Raw genomic sequence first — 18,160 nt, forward strand, 5'->3', positions numbered from 1 at the left:
GATCCATCTGACTCTGAAGATTCGGATCGTAATCGAGATGGAATGCCACCAAGATATACTAAGCTCGATAATGATCTTTTTAAATTAACAATGGAAATATTAAATCCGGATCAATTAGCAATTCTTAATGAAAAAATAAATAAACTAATTTTGGACACAATAAACTCTTTGTGTCCCTATAAATATGAGTCAATACAGCAGTGAAGATTTTACTATTTCATTGAACTTGGATGATGATGATGATAGTATTTCATTGAACACAGATGATAGTTATGATACTAATAGTTTGTGCTCAAATGATAGTTATGAGAGTAGCTTTATTGATGATTCCGATTACTATATAGAGTTTAGTGATGAAGAAATATGAAGTTTCTCACTATATAAATAGCATGAATTCTGGTTATTGTTCCGCCTGTGATAAACAGTACAATCGATATGATGCTCATATCAGGACCATTAAACATGCTATCAATACATCTGATAAGAGTAAAAATATGATAAGATGTGAACCTTGTAATAAGTTAATTAGAGTACTTGGTAAAAGGAGACATAAACAAACAAAGCACCATTTAGATAATGTTCTTAACGGTTATAAAGAAGAAGAGATGGAACATTGTGATCTTTGTGATAAGGATATGAAGAAGACTAGTTATAGATATCACATCCTAACCAAGAATCATATGAATAAGTTGCCCCAAATTTAATTGAGTTTCCTGACTCTTGTTTTCAATTTTTCATGTTTTATTTTAAGTAAAAGATAACTAGTAAATAGTGAAGTTTTTTTACTATATAAATAGGATGAATTCTACTTACTGTGAGAGTTGTGAGCAGAACTACAAACATATCAAAAAACATTATAGAACACAAAAACATTTAAAGAGTAAAGATAATAAGTATTGTAAGATTTGTAAGACATGGGTTCTGAGAAGTGGGTATGATCAACACTTAGATACTCAAAAACATTTGAAGAATCTCAAACCAAAGGTTCTTCCAAAGGTCTATTGTGGGCGCTGTCAACACTATATCCTCAAGAAGGATTGGAAGCGTCATGAGAAGACAAAGAAACACCAAGTTCCATATTATGAGATTGAAAATTTAGATGGTGCTTTCAAAGGAAATATTAAAATGAGATTGTTCCGTTTCAAAGATCCAGTCCCCCGTTCTCTGGGAGCTGCTGTTAATCTTACAAAGGAAGGAATAGATGATCAGATTGATAAGACTATATCTGAAATGGGGAGTTGTAAATATTATTTGGGGGCTAAATTGGTTCTTCGTAAAAAGGAAGATCCACCATTTAACTTTTACCTACATACAACAACTTACATGGTACTTAATAAAAATGATTATAATAGAAATAAAGAACAGGTCTTTAATGAGCTTAAATATAGTGAATATAATATTGATGATCTTATTGTCGGAAGCGGTCTCACTGTTGAAAAGGTTCTGTTTGTTGATGTTCACATTTTTAAATCTGATCCACTACAAGCAAGATCATATATTCAACTTCCTAAAATCATCAAAGATAAAAATGCTATAGTAAATATTCAGAATACTGATAACAAGTGTTTCTTGTGGTCTGTACTGGCATATCTACATCCAGCAAAAGAACATGCTGAAAGAGTAAGCAATTATATGAAATATGAAAATGAATTGAATATGAAAAATTTGAAATTTCCGATGACTCTTAATAATATTCCAAAGTTTGAAAAGTTAAATAATATTTCTCTAAATGTCTATGGGTTGACTGAAAAGAATAAAGTGCAGATTTTACAAATCTCAGATGATGAGAAAGAAAAACATGTTGACCTCTTGTATTTCCGATCTGGTGAAATTGAACATTATGCTTATATCAAGAACTTTTCAAGATTAATTAAATCACAAGTCTATTCTAGAAAATGTAAAGTTTATCCATGTCGTCGGTGTTTGAATACATTTCATTCACAGGAGAGATTGGATACTCATAAACAATATTGTTCAAATGAGAAAGCAACAGTCATTACACTTCCAAAGCCTGGTTCTAAAATTTCATTCAAAGATCAAAATAAAACAATTAAACATCCTTTTGTGATATATGCTGATTTTGAGAGTATCTTGGAAAAAATAGCAACAGCAGCTCCAGATCCAAAAGAATCATACACAAATAAGTATCAAAAACATACTCCTTGCGGATTTTGTTATTATATCAAATCATCCGTTGGTGATGAATATAACAAGGTAGAGGAGTATAGAGGCTCAAATGCCCCAGAGGAGTTTGTGAAACGACTAGAAAAAGACTGTGTTCGATTAACCACGATAATGAGAGAAACCAATAAACCAATGTCCTTAACAAGTAAAGAAAAAAGAGAATTTAGACAGCCAAAGGCTGTCATATTTGTGGGGAGAAAATTGGTAAAGGTCTAAAGGTTAGAGACCATTGTCATCTCACTGGTAAATATAGAAGTCCGGCTCATCAAAGTTGTAATATTAATTATAAACTCCCCTCGTTCATTCCTGTCTTTCTTCATAACAACGCTCATTATGATACACACTTGTTTATTAAAGAGTTGTCAAAGACTCCTGGGAGTATCAGTGCTATTCCAAGTACAGATCAAAAATACATCTCCTTTACAAAGATCATTCCAACAAGACCAACTACAAGAATTCGATTCTTGGATACATATAAATTCATGGCTAGTCCTCTTGCTAACCTAGTTAAAAATTTGAAAAAATTTCCATGTTTGGAGAGTAATTATGAGGATACGGAACTCCTAACACAAAAGGGAATTTACCCGTACGACTATATGGATTCATTTAAAAGATTTGATGAAAAGAAACTTCCTCCAAAAGAAGATTTTTACAATATTCTAAATAATAGCAATGTTTCAGATGATGATTATGTACATGCTCAAAATGTTTGGAAAAAATATAATATCAATAATATGGGTGATTATCATGATCTCTATCTCAAGACTGATGTCCTTCTTCTAGCAGATGTATTCGAAGCATTTAGATCCGTGTGTCTTTCTGGATATGGCTTGGACCCTGCTCATTATTTCACAGCACCGGGTCTTGCTTGGAGTGCTATGTTGAAAATGACTAAACAAGATTTGGATTTGATAACCGATGTTGATATGCTCCTGATGATAGAGAGAGCAAAGAGAGGGGGAATTTCACAAGTCTGCTCATCAAGATATTCAAAAGCAAATAACAAATATCTTCCAGATTATGATCCAAAGAAAGATAGTTCCTATCTCATGTATTATGACGCCAACAACCTCTATGGGTGGGCAATGTCCCAAGCACAACCTTATGGAGGATTGAAATGGGAGAGTGATCATGAGGGTGTTCTAAAAAAGATTCTGAGTTCAACACAAAAAGAGTTGGATGAAAAGAAAGAAGGGTATTTCCTGGAGGTTGATCTAAAGTATCCAAAAGAACTCTTTGAGAAACATAAAGATCTTCCTTTCGGGTGTGAGAAAGAATTGACAAACCCAGAGTGGTTGAGTGAATATCAGAAATCATTTGATAAGGAATCAAGAACAGAAAAACTTTTAACAACATTCTTTGATAAGAAGAACTATGTACTACATCAGAGAAATCTTTTACAATTTGTGAAACATGGTCTAATTGTTGAGAAAGTTCATCGGGTCCTGAAATTCAAACAGAGTTATTGGTTAATGAAATATATTGATTTTAACACTCGAAAGAGAACGCTTGGAAAGACTGACTTTGAGAAAGATTTTTATAAGTTGATGAATAACGCAGTGTTTGGGAAGACTATGGAAAATGTTAGAAAGAGACAAAATATCAAGTTGACAACTTCCTGGGAACAAACTTCCAAACTAATCAACAGACCGAGCTTTGAGCGTGTTGAAATCTTTACAGAAAACTTTTGTGCTGTTCATATGATGAAAGAAGAAATTGAGATGGATAAACCGATTTATATTGGTACTACTGTTCTCGATCTATCAAAACTACTGATGTATGAATATTATTATGAGAATTTGAAAACAAAGTATGATGATAATGTCATGTTGATGTATATGGATACGGACAGCTTCATTCTGAGTATCAAGACAGATGACGTCTATGATGATATGAAAGCTGATTCTGTAATTTATGATACAAGCAACTATGATCAAAAGAGTGAATTGTTCTCGAATCAAAATAAAAAGGTGATTGGAAAGTTCAAGGATGAGCTTGGTGGAAATATTCTGAGTGAGTTCGTAGCATTGAGAGCAAAGGCTTATGCGTATAAATATAGAGTTGGGAATGTGGAGAAGTGTGATCAGAAGCTCAAAGGGATTAAGAAAAATGTAATTAAAGAAAGTATCAATTTTGGTCATTATTATCAATGTTTGATGAGTGGGGAGGAACAGTATAGAAAGGTAAAAGGGATTAGGAGTTATAGGCATGAATTATATTCAGAAGAGATAAATAAACTAGCACTGGGGGCATATGATGATAAACGATATATTTTAGATGGTGGTGTTATGTGTGTACCTTTTGGTTATATAAGTATATAAGTGATAAGATATAAAAAGTGATAAGATATATAAGTGATAAGTTAAAAAGGGGGGTTAGGGATTTTAAGGGCTACCGCCGCCTTTTTTATAAATAAATAAATGATAGAACCAAGTATTAACCAGACTAAAGAGTGGAGGTGTAATCAACCTTGGTATATAAATGGAAAACATAATGAATGTGAGAAATACCAGATCCGAGAGGTTGAGAGGATCACTGGTCAGAAGATCCTCAAGACTGATAAACGTATTCATTTGTTAAGTGGGGTAATGGAGGGCGGGAAGAAAAATATATTAGAGTGGAGTGAGAACTTTGATGGTTATCAACCGGATAATAAATATTATAATTTTAAAATGGTATGTGGATCGGGAGGAGGACAGACCAGGTCCCTCCGTGAAACATATCATTTTATAAACGCACAGAGAAAGGTGCTTGATGTAAAGTTTATCAATATCCTAGATGGGGATGAGTTCCATAAGAGAATGGAGTTGTTAAAAAAATTAGAAAATGAGCAAATATTCATAGGATCAATGAGGAATTTTGAATGTCGCGTGGTCCTTGGAGGGTAAGTAAGGACTCCCCCATTCACTTACATGTAAAAGGAGAAGGGGGTGTCGCGGTAATCGGGGGAAAAATGGGCAGTTTGGGGAAAAGTCCCATCTAAATACATGGGTGTCCTGGAAGCCCCATTATCTCCCTACTGATGACGCAAAAGCAGAGAATAGCTTTACCGTAGCAGTACCTCTCAAAGGTATATTTGGATTTTGTGATGATGACAAAGTTTTGTATGGTCTTAAAATTAGATTTCAACTACAAAGGAATGATAATGTAAATAGGTTGCTTTTTGGGGTTGAAAATGCTTTTGGTGAAAATAATAAATTTGTTATTAATGATATGTGTTTGTATATCAGTGAATATACTCCTAATCTTAAAATGGAAGAGATGTTGAATAGAAGACTTAACTCAAAGAAACCGCTAAATGTATCATACCTTAAAAGAAGATGTCAACACGTTAAACTGGAACACACCACCTACACTTGGAATTTAGGTGTTCTGGAAGGAAAACCACGATACCTATGGCTCATTTTTAAGAAACCAGATGGAGATGAAGGTACTGATAAGAATAATGCGCTGAGTGATAATGCTAAGGTGAAACAACTTTGGGTTTCTCTTGATGGCACATTTTACCTGCGAGATATATTGGAAATTGATTGGGAAAAAAATGATTATGCGGAAGCCTACAAGTCTTACCAAAAGGTGTGTGAAAGCAACGGTAATAATGATCCTATTTTGGATACGGTTGCATTTCAAAAACTTTATACAATCTACGCAATTGACCTGAGTTCTCAAAAGGAAACTATAAAGTCGAATAGAGTGGATACTTCTCTATACATTGAAAGAGGAGAGAATGAAGAAGTTGATGTCTATTGTTTGCTTTTGGAGGAAACAGAATTACAGATTAATAAAGATAATGGTGTTATGATTGATATCACATAAGTTTGTTCTCATAAATAAATGGTAGGGGTATATGTTAATCAAATCAATCTTGATAAATTAACATCTTGTATTCAAAATCAAAAGCCTTGTATTATTAATGTTAATACATTTCAAAGAAAAGGAGCTGTAAGAATTGATGTTTTACTCACAAGAGAGCAGGTGAAAACACTAAATGATGCTGGTTCACTTAAAATTAAAATGACAAAACCTATGTTAAAGAAATATTCAATAGACGAGTCAAGAGGAGGATTTCTCCCGTTTCTAATTCCTTTATTTGCTGGTTTAAGTGCGGCGGGAGCATTGACTGGTGGTATTTCAGCAGCGGTAAAAACTGCTAACAAAAGGAAGGCACAACTGAAAGCTCAAAAAGAATTGGAAAGACATAACAAGGAGTTGGAGAAACAAATTTTTGGAAGTGGTGTAATTGTAGATTTTGCTCAAAAACTTGAAAGTCTACCTGATAAAGCTAGATTGTTGGTTGGAGATATGCTTTCCTCTATCGCTCAAGCGGGTGTTAAACTAACTAAACGGGGTAATGGATTGTATCTTTCTCATAAATAAATGGATAAATGGTTTAAACAATTTGGAAAGAATACAACGTCAAATATAGAACTAGCTAAGTATTGTAAAACACTAAAAATTGATAATGTGGTTATTTGTATGAGAGATGAATTAATACATATAAATAAGAATACAAAGAATATTATTATGAATTTAGACACACAGAATGGTTCTCATTGGGTTTGTATTCATAATAGTCAGGATAAATATTATTTTGATAGTTATGGTATGCCACCGCCTGTTGAAGTAATACAATTCTTACAGAATGGTGTTTATCAAACATTTCAAGTTCAAAAAATTAATTCTAAATGTTGTGGTCAATTATGTTTATATGTATTATTTCAACTCAACAATAATGAAAATTTTTATGATGTCATTTTTAATCTAATATAAATGACATGTCTGAAAAGATGGTTCTATCTTTGGAAAATCCTCTCAGGATATTGATTTATCAAATTATTATACAAAGGCACAGGCTGAATGACAAAAATATAGTATAAGTAAAAATATTCATATGAAGAATACTTATAAATTAATCAATTATCCAAACCCTACAGATGTGAATGACTTAATTAGATTCAGTGATTTATCACAATATATATTTTTAAATAAAACAGCACGTTTTGTTAAACAAGTAAAATTTACAACCACAACACCTGGTTATACTGACCATACACCTTTCCTCATTGAATTTAACTACCTGCTTACAATTGAATTTTATAAAGAAGGACATATAGTTAATATGCGAATTAATAAATGGGGGTATGATATGCCTGATTTAGGGTATAATTGGTATTTTTCAATAAACTTAGAAGACCTACATGATTTGAATCAGTCTCGTAAAGAAGAATATTATCCGCTTGGCGAGGATAAGGATTTATGTCGAAGTACAATTAGTAAACAACAAATACGTGATTTTAAGAAAATAAAAATATATGATAGTATAGCGATGGTTAGCATGACAAAGAAGGAAGGTAATGAGATAAGGATAGAAAGCCGAGGAATACAAACCGATTTGGTAGTGGGAAGATGGGGTGGTATTATCTGTCATAATATTAATCTCACATGTATTTCTGATACATAAATGGCAGGAAGAAGACTACAAGAGAATTATAATTTTTGTATTCAAGGATACCTACAAGAAAAGGGTGCTCGGTATTACATACCTTATGATGTGGAGCATATACATGGGAATTTTGTCATTAAAAACTGGCCTTATACTGATATTGTTAAACCCACAAATAGAGACTTGTTTAAAATATTAAATAAAAATGAACTTCTCAAAGTTATGAAATATAAAACTCTTTTAGAAATCGTCAACAAATCTTATTGGGATCCTATTATGAGAAAAATAATTATAGATACAAGAATATCTCAAAATCCAGATGAGTATATGTATAATATTCTTTGGGGCTCAAGCTCAAGGGTAGCAAGGGATGAGGAAGGAGTTGAAGAAGAGAAGGCGGAAGGAGTTGAAGAAGAGAAGGAGGAAAGAGAGAAGGAGGAGAAGGAGGAAAGGGAGAAGGAGGAGAGGGAGAAAAAGGAGAAGGAGGAGAAGGATGAAAGGGAGAAAAAGTAGAAGGAGGAGAGGGAGGATGATGTTGGTGATATTGACTTTAGTTAGTTTTATTTGTAAATAAATGGAGGAGAGAGTGAAGGCATTCCTAAGGATTCTTTATGTTTTAAAAATCAAGATAGAAATGTATATGTTGAAAACCCAAAAGGCTTTGGCACTATGTAGGACTTTTTCTCATAAATAAATATGAGTTATTGTCTCAAATGTAAAAAGAGAACTAAATCTAAAAATATCTCCTTTGTTAAAGCTAAAAATAATAGAGTTTATCAAAAAGGAATATGTCAAGTGTGTGGCTCTAAAAAGTGCCAATTCATCTCTCCTAAAAGTGGAGGAGACATACAAAAGTTTTTGTCAGGAAGTAAATTTACAACAACTGGAATTCCAGGGGAACTACATCTACCTGGATATTCTTTCTGTGGTCCTGGAACAAACCTGGATAAAAGATTAGATGAGGCTGACAATCCTAAACCTTGGTTTAAACCTACAAATAGGGTTGACGAAGTGTGTATGAAGCATGATATTGCTTATGGGAAAACCACTACGTTGACTGAAAAATATAAAGCCGACAGAGAAATGTTGTATAATTTGTCTTTGATACAAAATCCAACGTTGAGAGAGAAAGTTGATAGGTTTATTGTGAGAAATTTGATAAATGCTAAATTGAAACTTGGCCTTGGTTATTCACCCTCAAAAAACTATTAGGCTCTAATGATGTCATCAAGACTGAGGAGCTTTTGGCTGATGAATTACATAAACCTATAATTACAAAGTTTACAAGAAGGAAAGTTTATTCAAAAGACACAGACCACATCTGGTCCGCTGATTTAATTGAATTGAATAATGATAGGGGATACAAGTATGCTTTAACCGTTATTGATTTGAGGAGTAGATATGCCTGGGTTGTTCCTTTAAAAAATAAAAAGGGTGATACTTTAATGTTAGCCTTCCAACAAATATTTAATAAAAGTAAAAGGAAACCAAATAAATTATGGACTGATGAGGGAACAGAGTTCTATAACAAAATATTTATGAAATTTCTAAAGGGGGGGGGGGGGTATTAAATTATACAGCACCTTTAATGAAGGAAAAGCAGTTGTTATTGAGCGTTTTAATCGTACTTTAAAAGAGAAATTATATAAAAAATTCACACAACTCGATTCTCAACAATGGGTGTATTTTATTCAGGATATTGTAGATAATTACAATAATACAGTTCATTCATCAACAAAATCAAAACCATCGGAAACATTTACAAAATTAGAATATGAAAAGGAGATTAATTTGAGAAAGCCCAAGTTCAAAGTTGGTGATATTGTAAGAATATACAGATGGAAAAGTCATTTTGAGAAAGGTTATACAAAGAGATGGACTAATGAATTATTCAAAATCGTTGATGTAATGGATACTATGCCTTGGACTTACAAATTATATGATATGAATTGGGAAGAAATCTTGGGTTCATTTTACTCACAAGAATTACAAAAAACAAAACTGATAATTCATTAAACAACAACCATCCATACTTTCATCCACCCAGATTAGCTAATTTAATTAGTAGTAATAAAAATAATTAAATAAATAAATAAAAATCATAAGCCACACCCACACAGACCCCACCCACAAACCCCGCCCACACAGACCACACCCACAGAGACCACACCCACACAGACCCCGCCCACACAGACCCCGCCCACACAGACCCCACCCACAAACCCCGCCCACACAGACCACACCCACACAGACCACACCCACACAGACCCCGCCCACACATACCCCGTCCACACATAACACACCCACACAGACCACACCCACACAGACCCCACCCACAAACCCCGCCCACACAGACCACACCCACACAGACCACACCCACACAGACCCCGCCCACACAGACCCCACCCACACAGACCCCGCCCACACAGACCACACCCACACAGACCACACCCACACAGACCCCGCCCACACAGACCCCGCCCACACAGACCCCACCCACAGACCACGCCCACACAGACCACACCCACACAGACCACACCCACACAGACCACACCCACACAGACCACACCCACACAGACCACACCCATCATCCCCCACCCCTGTGCACCCCCACCCTTGATCCCCCCTCATCCCACCCCCACCTTCCCCACACACACAAGGGGAGGGGAGGGGTGGGATGAGGGGGGATCAAGGGTGGGGGACGCATCTTCCCATCTTTTTTCCTTTATTCTCTTTTTATAATTAAGAATTAAATAATTCTGGACAAAGCGAATAATATCAAAATTATTAAATAACATTAAAAACAGAAAAATTATAATAAAACATTTTTCACGAGGTATAAATTCAGTTTCTTCCATAAATTCTGTTTCTTCCAAGGTATCATGTGGTATAAATACAGTTTCTTCCAGGGCAGTCCAACAGAATGTTGTCTCCCATGTTGGCTTCACCAATTCCTTCACACCTATTGGCTGCTTGGCCAAGGGGGATAAAAATTGCATTGGTTGTGTCTGCAAGGCACAAAAGGGATGTTAAATTAAATTCACCAAACACAGTATTTGCCTGCCGTGCCATCCCGAGCCACGCGAGGGCAGTCTAAGACCATAAATGAGAAACTCCATTTATACCACACACATTGTAAGATGGAAATTTTTAACTCACATGGGCAGGAAATGAGTTGAATTCAGTTTCTTCCAAGGCAGTCCAACAGAATGTTGTCTCCCATGTTGGCTTCACCAATTCCTTCACACCTATTGGCTGCTTGGCCAAGGGGGATAAAAATTGCATTGCTTGTGTCTGCAAGGCACAAAAGGGATGATAAATTAAGTCAACTAACAACAGTACCCACCCATATCCCAAATATCACACACAAATCCGTTAGATCATCATTATCAAATCACATCGAAGCAGTATCTTACTATAATTCACCAAACACACACATACACACACATACACACATTGTAAGATGGAAATTTTAAACTCACATGGGCAGGAAATGAGTTGACACTCCTCCCAACTATCATCTCTGCTATTGATCTATCATCATCCTTCGGAACTCCAGGTAATTCTGTAAGGGGTTCATTCAGATCCTCCCTTTGTTGTGATAATCATTGGGTTCATCATCAAAGTTCATGTTGTTTGGTTGGCTTTTAATGCTGAAATAAAACAAACAGTTGACATTTAAATACCAACTCACTGGTGATATCAAAATCGCAAGACAGTATCCAAGTATCAACCAAACCGTTTAATAACACACATACACACAGTATCAAAGTTTGTGAAGAATTAATCATATATCTTACCTCTCACATAACATCCCAAACAAGGTGCTTAATTCGTTGTCAGTCATTTGTTCATTTGTAGAGACAGCTTTGGGTAATATTAATGAGTGAGAGAGACTGTTCAAACATTCAACCATCTCATTATGAAGACCCCTCCGAACTTCAGTGAATTCTTTAAGCATTTCATTCAAATCCTCCCTTTGTTTGTGATAATCATTAGCTTCATTTTCAACATCAATCACCAGCTTTGATAAAGATAGACTGTAAAAAGAGAAAAAACAATAATTATTGAGAGGCTGTTAATGATGTTCCATATAAGACAATGAATAATTAATCGTGAGAACAAAAAAACTTACCTGTCTTCTGATAAAGCTTCATCCTCCATCCTCCAGAGAAACATAACGTGTGTTTAAAAAAGCAAGGTGTGGTTAGAGCCTTTATAGGCAAGGCTGAGTCATTGGCAAGGCTGAGTCATTTCCTGTGCCAAGTTGGCAACTGGCTCAACAAGTGCCACGTTGGCAACTGGCTCAACAAAAGATGATGCAATGTTTCACCATAAATGATAGAACCAAGTATGAGCCAGACTAAAGAGTGGAGGTGAGAAGGATTATAGGTTCATAAGGTGAGAAGGATTATAGGTTCATAAGGCGAGAAGGATTATAGGTTCATAAGGTGAGAAGGATTATAGGTTCATAGAGGGAGAAATAGAGGTGTTTATGATTTTTGAAAAAGACAGGGGGGTAAATGACATTAGATAGGGATTTCCAATGTTAAACGGAGGTGTCCCAGAAGCAACATTTATCACCTACTCCCATGTCAATACTTCACGTGAAACCCTATCAAATGCTTTCTCCAGATCAACAAACCCAAGAAACAACTTCTTCCTCTTCTCCATGTACTTCTTCTGCAACTGCCTCACAATAAAGAGCGCGTCTGTCGTTCGTCTTCCTGGCATAAATCCAAACTGCATTTCGTCGATCTTCACCTTCTTCCTTATCCTCCTCTCCAACACCCTTTCCAATACCTTCATTCCATGCTCCAATAACTTTATCGCTCGGTACGAGCCACACTCCAGAGGGTCACCTTTCCCCTTGTATAGTGGGACGAGGGTACTCAGTTCCCAAATCAACTGGAATGCGGCCTTCTTTCACCACCAGATTACAGATCTCTGTCATTCTCTTCACACCCAACTTCCTGCTGCCTTCAACATATCTACCACAACTCCCGTCGGCCTTCCCGCTTTTCTACTCTTCATTGCTTTTATCGCTTCCTCAACTTCCTTCTCAGTTATCTTCTCTGCCGGTCCTAAAACTGGGTTACTCTCTATGTTGCCATCCCATTCATTCTCTGTATTCAACAGCATTTCCATATATCTTTTCCATCTTCCTTTAATTCCATCTGGGTCCACAACGATTTGTCCCACTTCATCCTTCTGGCAACTCACCCCCATCACATCACACATCTCTTTCGCTATCTGCTTTGCAATCCTGAATACCGCTCTCTGACCCTCTTCTGAATCCAAGCGTTCTCCGAACATTTCCCTTCATGCCTCCTGCGCCTTTGCTACCTCTTTCTTTGCAGCCATCTTGGCTGCCTTAAAACTTTCATGCTCTGCTTTTTCTGCTCCCGTACCCTTCGCCTTCTGCCACTCCTTGAACTTCTTCCTCTTCTCGTCAATCCTCTTTCCAACTTCATCATCCCACCACCATGTTTCCGAGTGCCTCGGTGGTCCTTTTGTCCATCCACATACCTCACCAACGGCTCCCAACAGGCTATCTTTCATTGACATCCAACCACGTACAAGCTCAACCACATCATCCTCTACCCTACTCAGCCTCTCTTTTAATGCCTCCCTTACTGTCACTTGTTTCAACCTCCACACCTTCATTCTCGGTTGGTACTTCACCCGCTGAGCTCTCATCGCACCTTTCACCCTTATGTCGCAGACAACCAAGTGGTGCTGTGAAACAGCCTCCTCCCCCGGGATCACCTTTGTGTCCCGGAGGTGCCCCCTATCTCGCCTACGCACCGCACCATCAGGTAATCAACGGTTGTCGTCGACCCACCTGACGTGTATGGAACAAGCTTATTATCCCCTTTCTGGAACTGAGTGTTACAAAAACCAACAAATCAGCTCCATCAGCAAACTCCAAAATCCTTTCACCTTCTCCATTTCTCACACCATAGCCGTAGTTTGTATGCGTATCCGTATCCGGAGGAGTGGGATTTGGATCCTGGGACTAAATTTGTTGGACAAAATTTTGGACACCAATTGTGCTATTGGCCGCAACAATTGGTGTCGGGGAGTAGGATTTGGGACCCGAACCAAATTTTCTTATCTGTGAAAAAATTTGGTCAAAATTTTGAGCGGCCGAAATTTTTATTAAAACAACCAAATTAAATCGTGCCATGGATAACCAAGGCTATCGGGTGCCGGTGGGGATAGATGAAGAGGAGTTAAAGTCAACCCAGGACCCCGGGGAAGAAGTGAGACATTTGGGAGGAATGGAGGAGGAAAGTGAAGAAGGTGTGGCAGTGGGGGTTGCAGGCGAACAAAATGGCGGCACCTCGCAAATGGCGACGAGGGCCGCGCCCGCTGCACAAATGGGGGTGGTAGACATGCAAGCCTACATGGCACAATTCATGGCGGGAATTATAGAATTGAGTGACAAATCCACCAAACAAATGAATGAAATTTGGGAACTAAGTGATAACATCAATAAAATCAATGGGAGGATGGACGTCCAGGGGAAAAAGATGGATGCGCAAAGTGGCCAAATGAAGGAAATGAGGGAAGAAGTAAGGGGTAACAGAAATAAATTGGAAACTAGAATGGGGGAGCAATTGGGAAGTCAAATTGGGGGGTTAGACGTCAAATTGGGGGGATTAGAGAGCAAATTAGGGGGCCAGTTGGAGGACATGGGTGGCCAGGCCCGAGAAATAAATGAGGGGTTGGCGAGCGAGAAAGCCAGGTATGGGATACAACAGATGGGGAAGGACATAGACCGCAGATCGAGTGGGAAAGGCGCATCGGTACGCGACAGGGTAGCGCGGCTTGAGGAACGCGGGAAAAGCGAGGTTGAGCCAAGCACAGCCGGGTGGACCAGGGTAGAAATCGCGACCCGGGGTATAGAAAAGCCGATGACCGCAGAATTAGAAAATGTTATTCTATGTGCACCAGCGGTCGTCGAGCTGAATAAAGAAAATGGAATAATTATAGTCGAAATTGAAATTGGAGAGACGGCAGAGATAGGAATTAAACCGGAGAAAGTTATGGAATGCACGCAAAGTTTGGATTCACATTGCGATGTCATGCTGCATAACCAAATGGAAAGTTTGCAGGTGGTGGAGGAGCGAAAAAGAGGAAGCGCCAAGGTGAGTAGGGTGGTGTATGGCACGAAAAGGTTTGGCGCGAAAGGATTTTTCGCGCGCTTGGGATCCCGGCGTAACCCGGGCACTTGTGGAAGGTCCGTGGTGCGCTGCGTGAAAGGAAATGGCGCGAGTGTGAGGAAAATGTGTGCACCGAAGAGTGAGTGTGAAACAGAGTGTGATAGTGAGAGTAAGAGTGACACAGAGTGTGAGATGGATATGGATGGTGAGAGTGTGCGAGGATGCACACCTGAGTTGGTTGTGGAGAGTGTGCGGGGATGCACATTAAAGCGCGTGATTGAGTGTACGATAGGGGATTGCACACCCGTGGGTAGGTGTGCGCTGAGTGGGTGGATGCAAGAGTGCACACCCATGAGTGGTATGGAGTATGTACCGGAGGAGAGTGCACAAGAAGGTGTGCGAGTAGAGTGCATGAAGTGTATGGGAGGCGCTGTAGCGCCGGGATGTGTGAGTAAAGAAACAGTCGCGAGGTGTGGATGTGAAAATGTGATTCGAGCATCGACACTGACCGGGGCAGCGGTTAGGCTGACGTTTGCCGACGCGAGCTCTCGGGGCGTGGTGTTCTTTGTGTGCTGCGGGGGCCGGCGGGGATCATTGCCGTGGCGGTCCAGCATGGAGCTCCGTGTACGATTCGTGCCGGGCTCCGCCCTGTATGGTCGGTGCTGCGTCGTAGCGGTGAGCGGCACGATTCCGGGGGAGAAAGGCCAGGTCGGACCTTCGCCCCCTGGCGGGTGCAGTGTTTCGACCGGGGGAGGTTGGGTCATCGGGCCGGAGACCGAAAGGACCCCGGGCCGGGATGGACCTTGGAACCTCAGCCCGAGTATGCCTCCTCCCCAGAATCGAAAATGCCGGATGGACCCAACCTACAGGAGACAGACCACCAGTATGCATTGCTCGGTTTTTCAAAGCCGAGCTGTGAGGAAAATGTATTATGGCGCACCGAGAGGCTTGAGTATAGTGGACGAGTAGTGATGGCGATAGTGATGTAGAGGGATGGTAGCTCTACCATCCCTCACATCCTTTTGGGGCAAAGGAGCTATCGACTTATGGGGTTTGGCAGTGCGAACTAGCCAGGGAGGGCTTGGATAATCGTTAGGGCTCTAAAGATGACCATAGGTGACTTGAGAGTTAGGTAGTGACATTGTACAGGTAGTGGGGACGTAGAGTAGAGTAGTTGGATGATAACGACGGGGGATGTGCGTAGTATAAGGGATGACAGGGGAAGCACCAGTATTAGGGGAAATAGTTAGATTAAATGATGCTGTGTGTATGAGCTTTAAGTTTAGGATGAAATGAGGAATTGAATGAGAGTCTTGCTTGCTGGTGAGCATGTTGAAATGAGGAATTGAGCGTGGGCAAATCTGAGCGGATGAGGCAATGCTCGGGAAGGATGTGTGTTTGTGTAAAAGTGTATGAATGGAGTGATGAGGGTGTGTGTCATTGTGTTAAGTGATTGACTTGCATGGTGTGCAAGTGGAGAAGGGTTGTGTGGAATAAATGGTGTGGAGTAAATGGAGTGTGGAATGAGTAGAGTGGAGTGCATGGTGCGAATGAGTGGATGGGTGGAAGGATGGGCCCCTTCACGAATACCCGGGGACGGGAGTTTTAAAGTAGGTAGAGGGAGGTAAATTTTGGTTGGATATTGACATCTGTGGTGCAGATAGTAGCAGAGTACTGCTTGGATGGGTGCATAACTGTATGGAATGGCTGGGCGTGTGAGCCTGTTAGTGCGTTTGGTTGGTTGAGCACTCCGCCACTGATAGTCTGTCGGCCAGGTGAGGCCGCAGGTAGGCTCTGGGAGCCAGGTAGTGCTGAGTAGAGTTCAGCGGGGCCAGAGGATCCCAGGAGAGGACCCGGGTAGCCCAATGCCAGAGAGGGCATCGAGGGGGTAAGCGCCAGGGAGGGCCTTCCCCAGGTAGGTTAGTGTGAGGAGCTAGACAAGCTCAGGTGGCGACGTTCAGTGGCGGAGGTGCGCAGGTAAGGAGGACCTGCTAGGAGAGCCACACGACCCAGCCCCAAAATTGTGCGAGGGCACAGAATTGAAAAATCGGGGGAGTGAGGCCCCAAATTGGTAGAGCGCCACAGTATGGTCAATGGGAATTGCTTTTTAGAACCGCATAGTGTAAAGTGGCCAATGGATTGGCAGGGCAAGTCCCCGGGTAGTTTAACGAGTTAATGTCATTTAGAAGTATAGCTAGGATGAAAGTCTCTTCGCACCATCCGCATCCACTCACCGAGGTGACAGGACTCCACACCAGGTTTTGGCAAATATTTGGATGGTAAGATGCATCATGACGGAGTGTGACATTGTGTGTTTATTCCATCCTTTCCTTCTTGGGAGGGATTGGAGACGAATTTGGTTTAGGGGGAGATATGGGGGACGAGACAGTAGAGACGAATTTGTAAAGTTGTAAATTGTGTAAATATGGGGTAGGGGCAAAGGTAGAGTATGTGACATGGGGGGTGACGAACGCTAGGGACGAGCTTTCTCAGCTCGCTCTCCCACGCCCTTCATGTCGCATTGCCTTGTGATTAGGTGTACCCTTGCGCCCTTGCCCCCTGCTAACCTCTGCTTTGTCGTCCTTCCTCTCTCATGGAACATGGTCTTTTCTGTCCAAGGGGAGTGTGCAGGTGCCCTGAAATTTGCTGCCTGCACTCTTGCTGCCTGCATGCCTGCCTGCACCGGTACACCCTATGGACCACACGTTCTGTGGCCTGGCACTTATGGACCACACGTTCTGTGGCCTGGCACTCATGGACCACACGTTCTGTGGCCTGGCACCTCTGCTGGGACCGACCATTGTTGCCAGCAGTATCTGGCTTGCGGACCACTGTTTTTAAGTGGCATCAACGCCCAGCAGTCGGACCACCTACGTTGGCCCTGCTGGCCATAAATAACAAAAGCGGACGCGGTTTGTGCCCTTTTTATTAAAAGAAAACATCAAGCAAGAGGATTAAGTCAAGATACATCAGCCCAGCAGCACAGGAAGCAGAAGACATCATTTTATTATTTTTGAACTGTGACGACTGTGCATTTTCATGGATGGTGCTTTTTGGTGCATTTTTTTTTATTAGGGTGCATTTTGTTGGTACATATGGGTATGGTGTATCGGTGCAGTGCATTGCAATGGCATTTTCCTCTTCTCAAATTCTCTCTGCTTTTTCCCACAAAAGACAGGTCCTGCATTGTAGTGTAAATAATAGTAGTCTTGAAAATAATGCTCCCCACCGGCTTAAATGTTTAGTTTGAGAATAATTCCGCAATTCAGTTAATTGTGGGCGTGAGTGAGTTAGATAGGACACAACGCAGCAGGGGGGACATATCTAGTGTTAAAACTGTCGCACTCAGGGTAGTAGGTTAAAA

The 18,160-nt window shown here is 39.9% G+C and overlaps 1 protein-coding gene across 1 annotated transcript; it reads right to left on the bottom strand.

Annotated features, from left to right (window-relative positions):
- Positions 1-347: 347 nt before the first annotated feature.
- On the bottom strand, positions 348-11,200 carry LOC144889206 (uncharacterized). Its single transcript, XM_078769225.1, has 4 exons — positions 11,110-11,200; positions 10,787-10,921; positions 10,331-10,635; positions 348-477 (listed from the first exon to the last, which is right to left on the bottom strand). The coding sequence occupies exons 1-4, from the start codon at positions 11,146-11,148 to the stop codon at positions 348-350; spliced, it is 609 nt and encodes a 202-aa protein (XP_078625351.1). The 5' UTR covers positions 11,149-11,200.
- Between the last annotated feature and the right edge of the window lie 6,960 nt (positions 11,201-18,160).

Source organism: Myxine glutinosa, unplaced genomic scaffold, assembly GCF_964187855.1.
Source record: "Myxine glutinosa unplaced genomic scaffold, kmMyxGlut1.1 SCAFFOLD_1725, whole genome shotgun sequence".
NCBI lineage: Eukaryota > Metazoa > Chordata > Myxini > Myxiniformes > Myxinidae > Myxine > Myxine glutinosa.